This window comes from Stigmatopora argus, chromosome 9 (assembly GCF_051989625.1).
Source record: "Stigmatopora argus isolate UIUO_Sarg chromosome 9, RoL_Sarg_1.0, whole genome shotgun sequence".
Lineage (NCBI taxonomy): Eukaryota > Metazoa > Chordata > Actinopteri > Syngnathiformes > Syngnathidae > Stigmatopora > Stigmatopora argus.
Window position 1 is genome coordinate 14,262,640 of NC_135395.1, and position 18,634 is coordinate 14,281,273.

Genomic DNA, 18,634 nt, shown 5'->3' on the forward strand with positions numbered 1-18,634 from the left:
ATAAGGAGACAAACAACCATTGTAAAAAATAAAAATAAAAAAGAATGAAAAGAATGTATAATGAGGCTTTCTTTACATAGTAAGGCTTTTTTTCTTACAATAAAAAGACCATGTATAGTAAACCTTTTTTCACAACAAAATTCAAAATGTATGACTCTGAGGGAAGTCCAATTAAAATTATCATCCAGCATATCCATTTACACCCAATTAGTCATAACATTTAAAAAAAAAAACTAAACAACTCGTATTCTAAGATGGTAAGCGCTTTATTTGATAAACTAGTGCTTCAACAGTGACGTACAAAGAATTACATCTTTTTTTTGTCAACTACAGCGTGTACAGGCCCTTACACATTAAGATGGATGAGGTACCAAGCGCGAAGAAAGACAAACGCGAAAAGGGATGGAAGAAAAGATACCCTACAAAGGTAAGGAAAAAACAAGTGTATAGAAAAACAAAAAAAACAAAAAAAAAACAAGTTCACCTTGACTTTACATGGGATATACAGTATATATATATAGTGTATGTACAAGAAAACAAAGCTTGTATTTGCCCTTGACAAGTCTACAAACATCGGCATATAATTTGTACAAAATTGATGTCCAAACTGTTGGCTAGTGCAAATCTTTTCCCGCTCAAGCCAGCTGATGACTTTTACAAAGAGTTGGTGTGAAAAAAGACTTGACTTCTAACATCTCTATTCACAGTTTTACATGTTTAATTTTACACACAAAAAAAAAAAAACACAAAACAAAGAGCTACTTGGTGAGCTTTGTGGAGCGTAACGGCTTTGGTCACCTTGTAGTCAAATTGAGGATGAAAATAGGCCTTTGCGTGTGTGTGTTGTGTTCCAATGTGTTCCTGAACACGTGGACTGTATGAAAATAGCTTATATGTGACATTGTGGTGATAGTTTCTGTCGTTTCTATTGCATATTTTGTTAAAAAATAAAAAGAGAGAGAACGAAAGCCACCTTTTGGAACAAGACGAGGCAAGTGTGTGTTATTGGTAAGTAAAGTATCTGTAAATATATATTTTTTTTTAATGTAAGTGATTTAAGAGCAGCAGCAGAGATTTGTGTGCATTGAATGCGAAAGTAAACCTTTAACAAAGATGAGAAATTGTTTTTTTTTTTGATAGGCAAACTTTTTATGGAGAAAAAAAAATAAAACCAAAAGGTGAGGACTTGATAAAAATATTAAAGTATGTATGAGAATAATAATCACCTGAGCCTGGAACAAACATTTGTAAGGATGCGTCCGTCTTTCTGTTGAATCTATTTGTCATTTGTGTGAAAGGGTGAATAAGGAAACATGGTTGAAATTAACCATGAACAAGAATTTGATTCTCGATAGGTTTTAGGTCGGGGGTGTATATTTCAATTCAACCAATTTCATGAGGATAGGATTTGTTTCAGTTTCAAAGTCAAACTTTGATTGATTTAATACGATATGTGCACATTGAACAAAATCAATTACATTTCATCTAAACTATGGCCCACGTACATTTATTTCATCTAAGTCAGCGGTGCCCAAACTATGGCTCGCGGGCCAACTGTTAACCACTTTTTATTGGCCCGCAGCAATTGATAAAAATATTATTGAATCTGGCCTACGCGAGAAGTTGAAATCCGCCTATGTTCGTATATTGTTTTTAATTTGGATTCGAGTGTGCGTAACCGATCGATATTAAATACTGGCCAAACTTCAATTTATAACATCATGTTTCTATTAAACACAAGATTAGCATAGATTATTACAGGTTAAAAATGACAAAAACGATTTCTCTGGCATTCAAAAGCATAGAGTAGTCGTTTGATTGGTGTTACAATACGAGGTGGGAAATTGGAACAAGGAAAAGCAGTGTTTTGCCGCTAACTCCAAGTGCCTTTCTTTTGGACTCTCGCCCCGCCCGATAAATGACATATTTACCATTCCACACAATGAGGCGATCGACACCAAAGTCACCGACTCGTCCGACGTTTCGGACTCGATAACATAATAATAATCTCACCATTCACAATCATTTCCTAAAAACTGCAGTATTTGGCGCACGACACGCACAACCTGAACGGAGGCCGAAACAGCTGGCGGCTCCGGAGGAGTGGGAGGAGCTTATGAGTTGCGTTGCAACGACAGGTAGATTTAATAAACGGGACGGGGATGAGCTCAAATTAAATCACGAACGCGAGCGACAGTTGCCCTTTAAGATTCACGCTACAAATACTTAAAAAAATGTCGATTAGACAAAATCCCATGTTTTTTTCTAGATAAAGGAAGAGAAACAAAGAAAAAAAAAACAGTACGAAGGAATACAAAAACAGTACAATTAACAACATTCGCGCCCACGACCACGACTAAAGATTTTTAATATAGATTTTAAGTATGCGTCATGTTGTCAAAGCGCTTTGAAATTTGACTCGTGAATAAACCTAAGTCATAGATAATCGATTGGCCGGAGTTTCTGCAGGTTGTGTCCATCCACGTTGCGTTTTGAGTAGAATGGGCGGGAATAGACGAGCAAATTGCTGGGTGCTTGAATAAGAAGTTTTGGGAGAACAAATTGGGAAAAATAATATGTTGAGGTAGATTCCTAAGCTGTGTAAAACTAAAATTGGAATAAAATTCCCAAGTTTTTTTTTCTAGCATGTCAAGTTTTTTTTTTTTTACCTCCCTGCTACCAGGTACACATAATTATCTTTATGTTAGCCACTTCTTTTTGTAAAATATAAACATTGCCCGTTTTTTAAATATTTCAATCATATGAATTTGTGAATGAATTTATTTTTAACACAGGTACTGCATTTTATATATATGTATATATTTATATATATATATATAGTATATATATTTTTTAAGACAACGGAGATCCTATTGTTAAAAAAAACTTGACGTGATTGAGAAAAACTGAGACTACTTTTGAATTTCGCACCCCAAAATTAGTGAAAGACAGCTGTCAGACCTAACTCAGCCCAAATTATATTCCTCCCTGTAATTATATAATTATTCATGTTTTTTTTTTTTTAAACACTCGGCTTAAATATAACTTCATATACATTTTAGGTTCTTGGGGTTGATCCTAATATTTGGGAAACCACAGCCATATAAAAATGTATATTTTTATAATACATGCATCAGCACCAATTGCAAAGGAAGAACATTTTACACGATAAAACGCAATATGAAAAACAACTACAACGAGACTCAACAGAAGTCGAGTTACTTTCTACTCATCTGAGTAACAAACATAATTGAATCGTCAGCCATGTTTGATTTGAAACGTGACATTTTGCGTCTTTTTTGTATTTTTTAAAAGATCTCTCTCTTCCGGCAAAGTGACGCCGAGGCGGCATTTAGCATTAAAAGGCTAGAAATCTGCATGATTGGTGGACGCAGACACATTCTGTCGAATGATTGGGAGAGGGTAGGCGCCCAATCAAGTCATTGGTTGCCAAAAAACAGTGACAGACGACCAATCCATTTGGGGGAAAAAGCCCAACGGATTGACTGTCTGTCGCCGTTTATGGCAGTCAAGAGTTTAGGTTAGATGGTTTCCAACCTAAAATCTTGCCTGGAAGAAGCCACCTTTGTCCTTCACTGTCTTTAAAAGCCTTTTCTAGCAAGGATCACTTTGGCAGTGGGGATGGTGAATATTCACAATATTCGCACGCACACACGACCACTTAAAGGAGCGAGGAAAACGCAGGCGTTTAAAAAGGAAGCGTTTCAACTGCATGTAGTACAATCGGGTTAAAATGGCGACAGGCCGAGGAAGAGATAGCTGAGATGATATCGAACGCAACCAAAACGAAAAAGGCACTTTTTTTTCCCTTTTTGTGAGTCGACGTGTGTAAACCTTGGAAGAGGTCAGCGTGTGGAAAAGTCAAAACAATTCGGGGGAATTATTTTTCACATCAAAAGAGGGTCAAAGCGCAATCAAGCTTAATATCATCGGTGAGGAGGAAAACTCAAAACTAGCAATTAGGCAGGAAACAAAGTTGGCTTTTGTGTTACTGCCACCTGGAAAAGCATCATCAGAATGTGAAAATACTATAATAAATCTGAACAGCGGTATTCACGGGCTGAATCTAGCGGATAATATAGTTGCGTCACCTGAGACAACGTGTGTGTGTGTGAAGTTCTTGCATCTCTTCGGCAATCCTGACAAAGCCTCCCTTCCGCGCTACTCGCTCTCTTCGGAGTGAAATTAGGTGGTGGTGGTCCTGGATATTAAGGCATGGTGTCCATTTGGAGCCGGCAGTCACTTCTGGTGGAACAGCAGAGCTTTGACGCTACCGGCCTTAACTTTGGGAAGCTGGTAGCTGATGATCTCAGCCAGCATTTCGGGGAACTCCACACTCAAGGATTTGTTGTTCACGAAGGTGTAGAAGCAGAAGCTGAGAAGCCCGCCGACCATCTGCAAAAAGAAGAAAAAAAAAAAGAGGAAAACTTAAAGCGGATCACACGTCCAACACACAAATATCCCGTTGACATCGTTCAAGCGGACAGACAATTTTGCTTTGCGACCTCATGCATGGAGTCCAGCAGCTTGGTGAGCTGGTAGAAACGTTGCCAGTTCTGACTGGAGTTCTCTTCTCGCTTGACGATAGCTTTCCCCAGCTCCTTGATGTACGACATCCGGATCTCGTCGAAGGCCGCCTGACTTTTCAGACCGTCCTTTGGCACTGCGCAGAAGGGGCGTGGAATCAGGCAGGCCCGCCTGGGCCCCACCGGGCGCCGTTTGCAGAAACTCACCCGTGCTGAGAAGCAGCAGGACCTTCATGCACAGATACTCGTCGAGAGACACCTGCAGCCGGACGAACTCGCTGCTAATACTCATCATCTGCTTGCACTGGTCGGCCATGTAAGGCAGCTTCATTCGCTCCCTGCAATCAAGGAACGGAGCGCCGTGTTCAATGGCTCCCATTGACCACCGTAGAATTCCAATCCATTTTAACGGAGAGAATTGACTAATTGCCAATTGCACAGTTGGCCCAGAAGTTAATTTTCATTTCCTCTATGAATCCCCACATGGACTCGTTTACTGTCAGCGATCAGGTTTTAGTGCCATTGGCAAGCAATCCAATTTGACTGGAAGGGGCTGGCGGAGGTCGAAGTGGTCAATAGGTTAATCGATCAGTTTTTTTCGATTAATTGCAAAAGTCATTTGCCGGACGCGTCCATCATGAACTCATTCCCTGCCTGCGGTCGATCGATCGATTTTGACTGGGAGGGGCTGTCAGTATTAGAATTTGATTAATCAATCGACTCACTAAGATAGCAAATTAATCGTAAAGTCTTTCAACCAATTAATCCATCGATTGACTCATTCACTGCCACGAGGGCTTGAGCTACGATTCGTCAAAATTCATTGCAAAATTAGAATTAATTAGAAAATTAGAATAATTGCAAAATACGTCCAAGTGTAAGTGTTCTATCCTATCCAAGTCATCGACGAACCAGATTCATCTATTATCATTAACTCACTCACCACCCAATGACTGCAATAGTCGTATAAGCCATGTGGATTGGGAGGGGCTGACCGCGGTCAAACAATACATATTACAAATCATGGGCACATACTCGTTCATGATGAGGTCTGGGGCAAAAAAGAGGATGTTGCCGTTACACTGCTGGTAGGACCTCCAGCCCAGACTAAAAGACATGAGAAAGAGCCAGGAGCATTGGAGCAGGGTCATCTGATCGTCAAGGTGGAGGTTCCTGAAACCTACATTTTGGGGAGAGTGACCCAGCATGAGGAGATGCGTCGGAACCATCCAAAACCGAGGGCTGTCCGGACGACGGCCGCCTACCTGGCAAAGCTTTAGCCCATTTGACGACAGAGATGAGCTGCCGGCCACCCAGTCTGTTGAGGGAGGTCAGGAAGCGGGCGAGGGTGTCAGGCATGGAGCTGTCGTAGCCCGCGTAGATTGTATCGGGCTCGATGGCTTTCAGAAGGGACAGCATGGTGGGAGTCAGCTGAGGCATACACTTGGGCACGAGCGCTTGGGTTTCCACTGGCTTGGGTGGGAGCACCTCTGGCGGGTTGCTGTCCCGGATACCTTTTTGGCGATTCTTCTTGGCTTTACGCGCTGAACGAGAGCAAAGACATGTCAGGAAGACGATAAGCCACGATGCAACGCGCGCGCCGAACCACCTTCTAGATTCATGCCAGCCATCAGGCATTTCCGGAAGCGGCAGGCGGGACAGTTCTTCCTCCTGATCTTATCGATGATGCAATCATTCCTTCCGGCGCACAAGTAATTATGTTGGCCTGAGATGCATGGGAGAAAAAGTAAAGATTTGTGTCAACGGACAGTCGCAGGAAGAAAATACGCATAGTGGATTTTTAAGTAGGCATTTTATGGATTTTTACAAGACAAAATAAATGAATAAAATTGCAGCGATATGACAAAGGGGGTTCTTCACCTTCCACTGCTCTTTTGAAGAAAACCTTGCAACTCCCGCAGGTGAGCACACCATAGTGGCACCCGGAGGCGTCGTCGGAGCACACCAAGCAGATCTTATGACTGGCGCTCTTTGTCTGGGTCGTCGATGGCGTCGCGCTCCCATCCGGCCTGGATGTCGAGCTGAGGGGTAACGATCAGATCGAGAGAGAGAGGTCAGAGATCACTATGTAATATCTAATCCCGTTCAAGCAGTAACTATCAGTTCGACTTGCGAGTGTCCGCGCCTATCCTGTTGAGCTGTAGTTCCTGAAAACAACCACAAGATGTCGGTTGAATTCTCCAAATGTCTGCATGGTCCACACCCCCATCGATTTCACCGACAATTAAAACCATTCATTTCAAGCGTTTTCCGAACCATCTTTGAATCAATGTGTCTTAATGATGAAAAAGCGGCTATTTGACTAGACTTTTTTGGTGCATAAAACATACAGTTTAGCCACGTTTGCATGGTAACCAGAAGGCGAAGGGCGCACACATGATGAATAGGAGCCAGACCGCAGCAGTGGGTGGGCGTAGCAGCACGGGAAAACCTGAGAAACAACAGGGCCCCAAAGTCCAAGAATTCAGCAGCCTGCAGCAGACTAAAAAAAGGAAGGCCTCTCCATGGAGCTGCTTTAGCTTCACTTACGCGGAAGATACGGTTTCATTCGGATTGAGGGGTAACTAGTGTCGCAATCTCGCTTTGTTTCAGCTCAACAATTCATCAGCCGTGACGCTAATCTTCCATTGAACAATGCTTCACGGCAAAGGGGTGTGAGATTTATCGGCCCTTCGGCGCCATTTGAATGAATGTTTTGAAATGGCATTATCTCATAGTTTAACCCGATGCCGTTCACATGCATCAGTGTAAAGGGTCATCGAGCAAACACGAGTTTCACAAATGGATCGGTGCCCAAACAGAGAACGTGTTGAAATGCAAGGTGCAGCTAATAATGAGGCTACTGTGAAGACGATGATGATGTCAATGGGCGTGAAGGGGCAACGGTGCCTCCATTCATTGGCCCAATGGAGTGGTGCCATTTGGCCCGCTTTCCTCTAAAGGTTTTAAGCTGCTCATACTAATCCAATTACTCTCACGCATCTTAAAACCGAGGTAAATTAGTGTAAGAAAGGAAAGTAAGGAAAAGGAATATATAGAGATATTTTTTACTGTATAAAGTTCCACAGTCCTGGAATTGAAAACAGTAATTATTTTTTTTAGATTATGATGATTTAAACTGTTTATGCATAATGATTTGAATCTTTAATCTACTTGTGTGGATATTTCTGGTCTTTGCTAGCACACTAGAGGAAGTATAATAAAATATAAGAATATAATCAAGGACGGACGGTTACAACAGCTCAGTAAAAAGTACCGTATTTTTTCGACTATAAGTCGCAATAGTCAAAGAATGCAGGAATGCATTTTTGGGGGTCAATTTTTCAATAAGAAAACCAGGAGCTAAATCGGAAAAAACAGACAAAGTAGGCACTTGTTAAATGTAACATGTTCCCAGTTTTTTGGATTACAATAGACTAAAAAACACAACATAAGATGTTGGCAGTCAGAGTGAAACAAATAGTTGAAGTTGAACTATGAAAAATTGTGACTTAAAGTCAGGAAAATACTTGTATTAGTAATCGGATGAAGTCTGGATAATTTTACTGTCTTTCTACAGGTTTTGCTGCATTGTTTGTGTTCAAGCATCAGTTTCTTTTATTGTAAATTGACTCATGCTAGTAGTAAAGGGGATAAAAAGTATGCCGGCCACAAAAACGAGTCAGTCTAAATTTCTGTCACGGGGCTCCGCCCCTGTACATATGCTTCTCAAGCATATTTCTTGCAGAGGCGCAAAGTGTTGAAATGTGGGCAAGTGGGGAAGATTGCCCAAACTGCAAAGAATGCCGGAACTATTTGAAATGAAAACAGAGCAGACAACCCCCCCAAAGTACTATGAATTATGCAAGTGGAACTGACATACCACAGCAGAACTTGACTTGATAAGATAACACGCACATGCAACTTCCTCAAATGCACAAGGTATGGTAATTTATCCCATTATTCAAATTAGCATACCGCATAGAACCCGCTGCTATTTGCATGAAAATTTTACCTAGCACGAGAAAAGCAAGTACCAATACTAAGCTAACCGCTAGGCTATTCTTGACGACTTTACAATTCAGAGGCAGGCAAATTCTCAAACCTACTGAATCATGCACATAAGCACACAAACACAAAGGGTACATTTTCAGCATGTTCTATTTACTTTGGCATGATACTTTCAATTGCCAAAACATTTGTTAGCGACAACTCTACAACATCACATTAGGCGCTTAGGGTTATTTTAGATTTTTTTCATCCCGTGATGATTTGAAGCCAGTCGCTTGAGAGACTCAAAGCAGGTGCACGGCAGCTAACTGACCACTCAAGGGATGTCCTCAAATAATTTGGATGACGGTTTCAGGAGCCGCTTAGTGAAGGCCGGTTCCACAACGCGCAGCTCGTCACTGGCATCTAAGTCAAGTTCGAATGGGAGTGTCACTCACTGGACAGCATGAAAACCAAGTATTTGCCCTCTCTGAACTTTCCCAACTTGCACTTGTGAAATTGAATGCAACAGTCTAGCCGTATGAAAATATCGTTTGCATAGGTAAACCAGTTTCTGTTTTTGAAGCCCTGGGGGATATTTTTGACGATTTAGGGCTATATAAATAAACTTTATTTGACCAGACTCACAGCAGCGTTTCTGAAAGCCTATGTTGAAATTAAATGAGTGTGGTCTCTCAAAAGGAAGTTGCTACCTCCCTTCTGAGTTAACTATCGGTCATGGTTCATACATAGCAGTGTCAGAGAGAGAGCTGACTTTGGGATTTTATCGCTCGCATTTGTATTTGTGATTCAATCTGCATGGCTTTTATTGAGACAGGCTAGGTTTGACATACGTTTATGACTGAGTGACCTGCCTAACAACTCGTAATCCCCATCCCCCGAGTAACACGTGAATCCTCTTTCTGGTCCATCCCTGGCTAAATAAATCCTTTAAACAATGTCGTAGCTTCGCAAAAGCAGCAATGCTCCAAATGCTACAGATCATTTTGCATTTATATCACATTGCCAATGTTCTCTAACTAGAAATTTATGAGACATGCTTAAGTGTGGTTCAACAGGTTGATCTCAGGCCAACATGAATGTAACTGAAGATTTTAAAAGTCATCTGAAAAGGAGAAGAGAGCAGTGGTACCAACTCTGGCGCATGGTGCAAGAAAATCACCGTGGTTCACCTTTTGGAATAAAGTACAGGTTCAGATAAAACTATAGGTTTGTTACATAGACTTTATCTTGGAGATGAGCCCAGGAATATGAACAATGGGCCTATGTATGTAATTCTGAAATTCAGTTCTTGAGTAAAAGAGGGCAGTTTCAACAGGCACCAAATTCTTACCCATGGTATTTTGTTTTTGCTTTTGTTTTATTGAGGAAGAATCAAACCCTGGATGAGGTATTTCATGCAATGGAATTTGTTGGCTTTGAACATTTGGAGTGCTGTTATTGTAGAGCCGGTGATACCGTGGCAAACTCGGATTATAGCTCAACTTTCATATAAGGACCGTCTGAAGTCACGACATGTGTTTACGCATCAAGTGTGAATGTATGACCTATTCATAAATAGCAGCTTAAGGCCATGTGATTGAAAGAGAAGGACTAGGAAAGGAAACAGACTGATTCACTGTTGTCAAATTTGAGATCCATTTTTTAGACAGCCAACTTCTCCACTGAGTTGATATGAGCTATGAAATGTGGCATTGAATGTTGAGTAGCAGAAATACATACCGTCTCATCATAAAGCAATTTTTTTTTTTTATCTTGCTAAATTCATTTGCTTTTTCTAAGATGTCAACTGACTGTCTTTTGAAAATCATTCCAACTTCATAACAGAGTAGTTTCTAATCTGACAAAAAATGTGCATAACTCAGATTTTAGATTTGTGTTCATTAAAAAAAGTTTCTTTTGTCATTCATGAAGACTAAAAATGATTAAAATATGCTAAATACTAAAAATAAATAAAGCCAAGCAGATGGACAGAATGTTAGATTCTTGCAAGTGTTTGATTCTAAAAAAGCAAAGCTTTTTCAAATCCCCTTCAAAATATGCCATCTTAAATCAACAGCGGACTTTCTAAAAGCTAACCTGAGGTGTGACAAGTAGCTCAATTTCGAATGATCCTTGTCACTACTGTGATTCTAACCCGAGTATAGCATTGCCCACTGCCTCATGCAAAGTTAAGCAGAGTAGACAGCAGGATGTGCTCCCTGCCACGGCTAAGAGCCACCAAAATAGAACTAGGAACTGCTTTGCACGCTCTGCGTTACTCTCACATGCAGGACAGCACGGCTTCTATTTCGGAGTGGAGAGACAATATTTGTTGAAGCAGAGACTGGGCCATGAGAGAAAATCCTGTATAGTAAAGTAAAGGGGGAAATCGCGTCCAAACTACGGCCTGAGGGACATTTGCAGGCAGCCGTCTTTACTTTTACGGTCCCCAGCATTCATTAAAATTAGGATTTAACACAATCTGCACCCCTAGGATTTATTTATTATCTTCAAGTGCGTTAATGAATGACTTGTTGGGCTGTGAATGGATGCCATCGAACTGAAACTGAAAAGCATCTTATCACTGAGCCAATCTGTCTCTGCGGAGGTGTGGGAGCAATTCGGGCACCTTTTAATCATAACATTATTAAAATAAGGGTGAAGTTCAGCCTCATCCAGTTATGACACAACTGTAAGCTTGCAACAGGTAGGGGAATTTTGAAGTACATAGAACAAAAACCATTAACTTCAATTGTTGGCCAGTTGCCTAACATTTCTTTATCAAATAAATGACGGAGTTATAAGGCAGACCATTGACAAAGAAAGCCCTACCCAACTGTAATGGCAATGGCTATTGTTTAGCCGAAAGCTGAACCTGAGTAAAAATACTTCAGCAATCAAAGAAGGGCAACTAGATAAAAAGCAGGCGGGTGTGTTTAGAAGGAATGTTCTCACATGTTTCTTGCACGCAATTATTTTCATTATATTATTTTTTTCTTAGCCAATATCTGAAATCATTAACCTTGGGACTATGAAAGCATTGTTATATATTTACAAGCAGTAGAAATGTGTAACTGTCCATACCAAAATTAATTCAATAGTATTAAATTGACATGTATACACTACTGTGTGTAAATAAGTGTATCAATCAAACTATGCAATATTAAATTTTAGGACAAAGTGCTTTCAAGTTCACAATATAAACCAAAAACAAGCAAACAACTCAAATATTACCAACGCAATACACACACACACACTTCAGTCATATAAAAGGAAAATACCCTCTCACAATGGTCATGACATAGACATGACTTGACAAATATATATCTATATATATTTAAAAAAATAAGAGATTTATTTAAATTGTACATTTAGCTAGCTAGATTGAGAAAATGAGAGCACGTTCTCGTGTTTTCAATTCCGCCCAAGGACACTTCCACAGCGGATAGTAGAAAGTCACACTGCTGACTGCTGACTCTTTGGTCAAAAGGTGACAAACTCTACCAACTGCACAAAGTCTGCCTTTTATCAAAGTACACTGAAGAGTTAATTGTAAAGAGCCTATCTTTTAGTTGCAAACATTGATTTGGAAAAAGTACATTAACTGGGTGGTTAAGTGGTATCGGTTCATCTCCATGCATGACATATGGCAAACAAGCTGTAGTCATGAGAGGCATATGGACCTGTCAGATCATGATTTATTATCACAGGGGGTTGAAGCATAAACTGCAACAGCAGAAGTCAAACTACTGAAGGTTTCCTTCAATTGCAAAATCATGTATACTGACTCCAACACTTTTTGCTGATCAAGCAACAATAGCACTGTACCAGATATGATGAGTTAACCATCCTTACTGAAACAACAGGTTTCTAGCTCAAGTTTCTATTCAAATATTCGTGGGAAAATCCATTTTTTCTCGAGTTCATCGCACGTCACTGGCTTGGAAACCACAGTTTAATTCATCAGACACTTGGGGGTGTATTATCTGATTTCGAGTAGCAACCAAGACCTTTCCTATTATGGGGCACATTTGACATTGTGAGCAACCACAATTTAGTTTTAACTGGTGGAAAAAAGCACTACATCTTCTAGATTAAGTCAGGATAATAGGTGCAGTCTGTCTGGGTTAGCGTGTTTAGGTAGGAGGAAGTTTCCTGCCTTAATAAACGAGAGCCCTGCTGACACTGTGCGTCAAAACGGCTGGAGCGAGACGTGGGAGGAACCTCTTCAAGTTTGCTGACTCGACACATAAAAACAATGGTATGACAAAAACTCGACCCACACACGTACCTCCAGCAGAGGGAAAAGTTACTTAAATTTGCCGCGGAACTAAAACCGAGTATAAAATTGCGGTTTAGTGGCGACGCGGTAACAGGGCAGTGGTGACAGAAATGGCTGGCATTTGATGGAGTGCACTCACTCGGCGCCAGCTGCATACAGGCAGGAATGAAAAGTAGGTCAGGGAAGTAAGAGCTTCACGCTACAGCTTTGTGGTTCCGCTTGGCTGCCTCTCGGCGCATGTATGCACACACCCACACACTCATGCATTATACACAAAGCCAGCTAATGTATGGAGGTGATATAAAAAGCAGCCCAAAGGCTTTGGTGGCAGTAAGGCTGAGGTTGTCCTTGGCTGAGAAAAGCCGGAAAGGGTGAGGTGGAGGTTACAGTGCCTTTACATTTTGACCCAAGAACGCATATAAAATACTACATTCCTAGTGTATGCACCAACCAAGCAACCACAGAATTGTGAGCGGTTGGACAATATAATTACATCCAATAAAAGAGCTCCACACATTGATTGAATTGACTGTCAGAGTTATTCATTTAACATCTCTATTCACTTCTGCAGTTGTAGAGTAGCGTGGAACGGAACTGCATCATAACGTATGAGCCATGCAACAATCCCAAAAAACATGTTGGCTACGATGCAATGTAATTATAAATCACACTGGAATTTCCCGGACATGCAGGTGTCGTTCTGACTCTCATACTACCTCAGAATTTTTGAATGCTTTTCACTCTGTGCAACTTTTAGTTGGTGCCGTTAAAACAAGACAAAACAACGGGTGTAAAGGGAGGTGGCTCATATCTTCTATAGTTGTTTTTCTACTGGATGGAGAGGCCAGGAATACATAAATATATTTTTCCCCATTTATCACAGTGATGTTAAAACAATTAAAAGGATTTTTAAAGGATAAATATCTCACTGAGATTCAAACATTCTTCTGGGAACTTTCCATTTATCGGATTCTGCAGCAAAGTGTTGCATCACATTTTTTATCGGAAATTTCCAAGCAGAAGAAAGCAGGAAGTCATTTTGGGTGTATTGTTACATATATTGATTCGTAGTTGAGTAAAACTTGACAAAGTCAGAGAAGTTCTGATGAGTATTCCTTCTTATTTCATGCCAAAGACAGCACATGCATTTTTCAACCTGTGACACCATTGTGCGACTTCAATTTCAGAGACATCCTTGCGTTGCTAAAATTAATTGCCAGGATGTTATTTATTTAATCAGTCTCATCTGATATGCCACGGACATCCATCCGTAAAAAAAGGCTACAAAACACACTTGCATCTGGAATATGGGAACTACTTCTTTCAATGGGACGGACACAAACAATGCGTCCCATTCACATGAAGCTTGGGTCAACAGCCCACAGGAAATTCCAGAACCAGAGTGTCTTCATCTAAATGAACACTAGGCGACAGACGATGTAAGCCCGCTGAAGATCAAAAAGTGGCACTGCTAAAAACAGATACAGGCTATAGCTTCCCGTGTTTAGGGGGAAATGCCATACTTACATCTGGAACGTATTCACAGCGTTTCACTTTTTCCACATTTTACGTTACTGCCTCGTCCCTAAATGGAATAAATTATATTTTCCCTCCAGAATTCTACTACTGTTGCATGTATTAGTACCATAAGGGGCATATGGCATTAAAATGCAGGCAATCGGTCTTGGCAAGTAATAAGAAGTAACACTTCAATTTTGCTCTTCCCGAGATGGAAGCTAACTTTTCGTGCGAAAAATAAACTGGTTCCGCCCACCTTAGGTCAGATTGGCATGGATCTGACCCACGAACCAAACCGAGGTTGACACCCCTAATCTCGAATAAGCAGTGGTACACCTGTGTACTGATGGGCATACTGATAATGCATCTCGATAATGGACAGCCATTAGAGTTTGAGAGGTTTCAATTAGAGCCATCACTTTGCAAAACAACTCACGGCATTCGTTGAATACATTTTATCGCGTTAATTTATGCCATTTGGGGACCTAATTGGAAATTGATAAGACGATGTGTAGCGAGCGACATGGCAAGGTGATATAAACAAAACTTCCGCAGCTAGAAGCTTCAATTAACGACACATCATCTTTTTCTGGGTGACATTTGCAATTCCGGGTGCTCAAGACTCTCCGTGTAAACTATGCATAAATCTATTAGAAGCTGTTGTGAATATTAAGGATAATTATGCTGTTTTTGTTTAGGAAATAATGAGTGCTTTGAGTGGCTAGTCATAAAGAACATCTAGTCTGTTCTTGCTGTCCCATCCGTAAACAGAGAACATTGCCCTCGTACAAAAACATTATAACTCGGCAACAAGGAAGTTCTCTCTGTGGTACAAATCTTCAACGAGTCTTCCTCGCTACAGTTCTAACCGCAGATGTTTGCATACGACACGGTGGTGGTTGGACTCATTAGTAATAATGAGGGCCAACTTTAGGTAGGCGGTGAGCCAAATGGTTGAGCGGTCCTAAAAAAACAATCTCTTACTCAATGTGGTAGAAACAAGATTGGTGTACACCTGAGGAGCAGCCTCCTGAATGTGACCATTCACTGCGCAGTACAAATAATTTGATCTTGGTTCCAAAAATCTTGAAAAATGAGCCTTCACTTCTCCTGTTTTTGACACATTTTTATCAAATAATCGGGAACAAACTAAGGTTTGACTAGCTCATTCTACAGCTCAAAGAATATCTTGAATTGTTATTTGATATGTGCTATATGTGGCATAATTGAGGTTATGGGGTGGCAAAGCTGTACTAATGTTAGCTTGTTCCCAGGATTAGCAGGTAGATGATGGGGGCGGGGGGTTCAGAGATGAATGGCCTTTTAGGGGTTAACCAAATGTAATTGGTATTTAATTAAAAAATTAAAAAATAAAGCTGCCTAATCTTTTCTTTTTTAAGATTTGGTCTTAGGATGAGTATATTGAGACAGAAACTGCATGTTGTTGTATTTTGTATGCAGAATATCTAAAATTATAAGCATCAGGCATAACATTTCTGAATAGACCTAACTGCAAAACTTGACATGGTCATTCCTGAAAACATGACAGAATCAATGAACTGAAAACCCTAAAGCTTCCATAATTTAGAACACAAATACAATATCACAATGCGTTGCGTTTGCTTAAAAGTGCCACAAAAGAAAAGTGTATTTTAATACCTTTCCTGATGAGGAAGAAATCTAAAACGGGTCCGTCTGCAATTCAAATTAAGGAGGAAAACCGGGGGAAATTTTCGGCGAAGCAAGTTAGACTAGAAGAGCAATCGCTCACAAAGCAGTGAACTGCTGCCAACTTGTCTTACCTGGCATAATCGGCATGGTAGGTAGGAATGGCTGAGAAAGCCTCAGAGGCCTGATGCAAGCCTGACGCTGGCCCGGGGGTCAGGCCTCTGTTCCAAGGGGCCCCAACAGTGGCAACGGGAAGATACTGGCAGGTGACCATCTTTTGATCATTCCGCGGCTGCGTTTCCACTCCAAAGTGGAAGCTCTGACCACCTGACGTGCTCACCCCACAGATGGAGATGGGGTTAGAAGCGGGAAGGTCTGGAGACGTGGTGCTACTGATTTGGCAGTAAGAAGACATCTTCTCTCGTTTGATGGGACCTCGGGTGCAGAGCTGACCGAAGTTTCCGTCTTTCTCTTTCTTGAACAAAGTGGTTGTCGAGATTAAGGTGGCGCTGGACTGATCGGGACTGCCGGTGCAGTTGCCGCCATTGGGAGAAAGCGGGATGCTGCCGATAGCGCTTAGAGCGGCGACGGGCTTGATTATCTTCTCGGAGGAGTCCTCGACAAGGAGGGCTTCGTCCGTCAGGGTGGACAAGAAGGCGTCGTCCCCTACGTAAAAATCGGACGGGGAGCCGGTGAGCTCAAAGTCGCTGAGCAGATCCAGAGTGTTATCGCCAAATAATTTCTGGTTCATGTCCATGTCTTTGCCGATGTGTTCGAAAGCATGATCGAGCTCGGTAGGCTCGTGGCCAAGTTTGTCCAAAGCGAAATCCTCCGTTTTCATGGTGAAAAAGCTAGGATCCGACCCGCCAATGAGAGAATCCATGGAAGACATGGTTGGCTGGGCTATACTAACCGCTGACGGTGCCAACCTCTCCTCCAGGTTTAGGTGACTAGATGAGAGCAGCTTCTGATCTTTGGTCTGGCCCCTGGCTTGTGGATCTTCCGTCAAGTTGCTAACGGTGGCAGTGACGCAGGAGGAGGCGACTTCCGCTGGACTGGGGCTGCTGTTGTGGCCGTTGGATTGTCCGCTGGGCTGCATGAATTGGCTGAATGGGAGAACAACAGCGGCTGGAGAGCTGATGGCACTGTGAGAGGGCACTTTCAATGGACTCCCCCCCTCTGGCATCTGGGTGTAGACCACTTTACCTGAATAGTCATCTCTCCTTAACGTTATCTTTACTTCACCGTTGTCCATCTTTTTTAATGAAAGGAAAGAAGAGAGAGGAAGAAAGTGAATATACAGAGTTGCAGGTTAGCATATTCAGTGAATAGAAGATGATTTAAACAATGTAGTCATCAGTTGTCAGCCATTTCCTTTTCAGTTTTGAACTGGAGATCGTTTTAAATGGGATGGTCGGTTAAGGGCTTGCTGCCATTGACGACAAAAAACGTCCAACACATTCATTGCCATTAACAGAATTAGACAGCAAATCAATTTGAGGTGAAATGGCTAGTATCAAATTACAATGTTGCAGTGCCATTGACGTCCAGTCATCTATCGACGTCAATGGCAGCCGATGAGTGATCTTGGGAATTAGCATTATAGCCGCAAGGACAGGAAGGTTGTTAAGTTATTAGTTTGGATGTAATAATTAGCAAATTTGCCGTGTGGTTAAAGTAAAAATGGTTCATTTTTAGAGCAATTACGGTTCATCTAGCATCATTAATGGTAGCCAACGAATTAACTGGAAGGGTTGACCCATGTCAAAATGGATCGGACGTTTATCGTCGTCAATGGCAGCGAATGACTTAAACAGTTTTAGTGATTTTTGGGAAAGCAGAAAAGATGTTCGAATACATGAAAAATGAATTTGTGAAAGTTAGCCAGCGTGTCACCCGCCCGCATGCTCTCACAGCGTAAGTCACCCCAAGAAAAACGACCAAATACAACGTTTAAAACTGTCCAAACAACATGAATATGCACATTGGTAACATACAAACAATTCATTTTGAGAGATCGTTCCCAAGCAAAGCTAGCAATGTGCCTGACGTGCTATCACGTCTGGAAAGACGTTGAAAGTAATGCTAATCGCGTCAAGGTAACTGCGATTTAAACGCCCAAACATTAAAAAAAAATCGAGTCAAACCTCAAGGAAAAACTTTGATATACCCTTGAAATGAGTGCCTGTTGGTGGGAGCCCGCTGGTCGTCCGTCAACATTGTTATGGTTCAAATGGCCGACCACAACACGCCAATTCGAAATTGCTAGTATTTGGGAATTCCTCTGCCGTCGTTTCTTCCTACATGTCTCGAGGAAACCACGCTGTTTATGGAGGATCGTTTTTAGATTTCCTTTTTCTTCCGCCAATATTTGGTAAAGGCCTGTTAAACCGAGTCTGACTTGAAATAAACAAGTCAAGCTACGGTGCTCCCCAGCTAGCCGTCAGGGAAGTACTGACACGCTAACCTTCAAGCAAAACATTCAAAATGGAGAACCCAGCGAGCCCTCAGTCGATCTTTTTGCGTACTGCAGTGACATCTGGCGGCACATTGGGGGAACCGCAAGCAGCCCACTAAAGGACAACCATATCGTGCAAAAATAGTAGTAATAATAACAATAATAATA

The 18,634-nt window shown here is 41.4% G+C and overlaps 1 protein-coding gene across 3 annotated transcripts; it reads right to left on the reverse strand.

Moving 5' to 3' along the window:
- Positions 1–247: 247 nt before the first annotated feature.
- nr3c1 (nuclear receptor subfamily 3, group C, member 1 (glucocorticoid receptor)) lies at positions 248–18,489 on the reverse strand. Of its 3 annotated transcripts, XM_077608843.1 has the most exons (10): positions 18,179–18,489; positions 17,215–17,263; positions 16,143–17,114; positions 6,429–6,589; positions 6,157–6,273; positions 5,813–6,091; positions 5,583–5,727; positions 4,755–4,885; positions 4,527–4,684; positions 248–4,416 (listed from the first exon to the last, which is right to left on the reverse strand). In XM_077608843.1, exons 3-10 carry the CDS (start codon positions 17,105–17,107, stop codon positions 4,261–4,263), a joined length of 2,112 nt encoding a protein of 703 aa, XP_077464969.1. In that variant the 5' UTR covers positions 17,108–17,114; positions 17,215–17,263; positions 18,179–18,489; the 3' UTR covers positions 248–4,260. The 3 variants fall into 3 exon arrangements, with proteins under 3 accessions (XP_077464969.1, XP_077464967.1, XP_077464968.1); XM_077608841.1 differs by having other exon boundaries at positions 16,143–17,263; XM_077608842.1 differs by having other exon boundaries at positions 16,143–17,263; positions 18,156–18,489.
- Between the last annotated feature and the right edge of the window lie 145 nt (positions 18,490–18,634).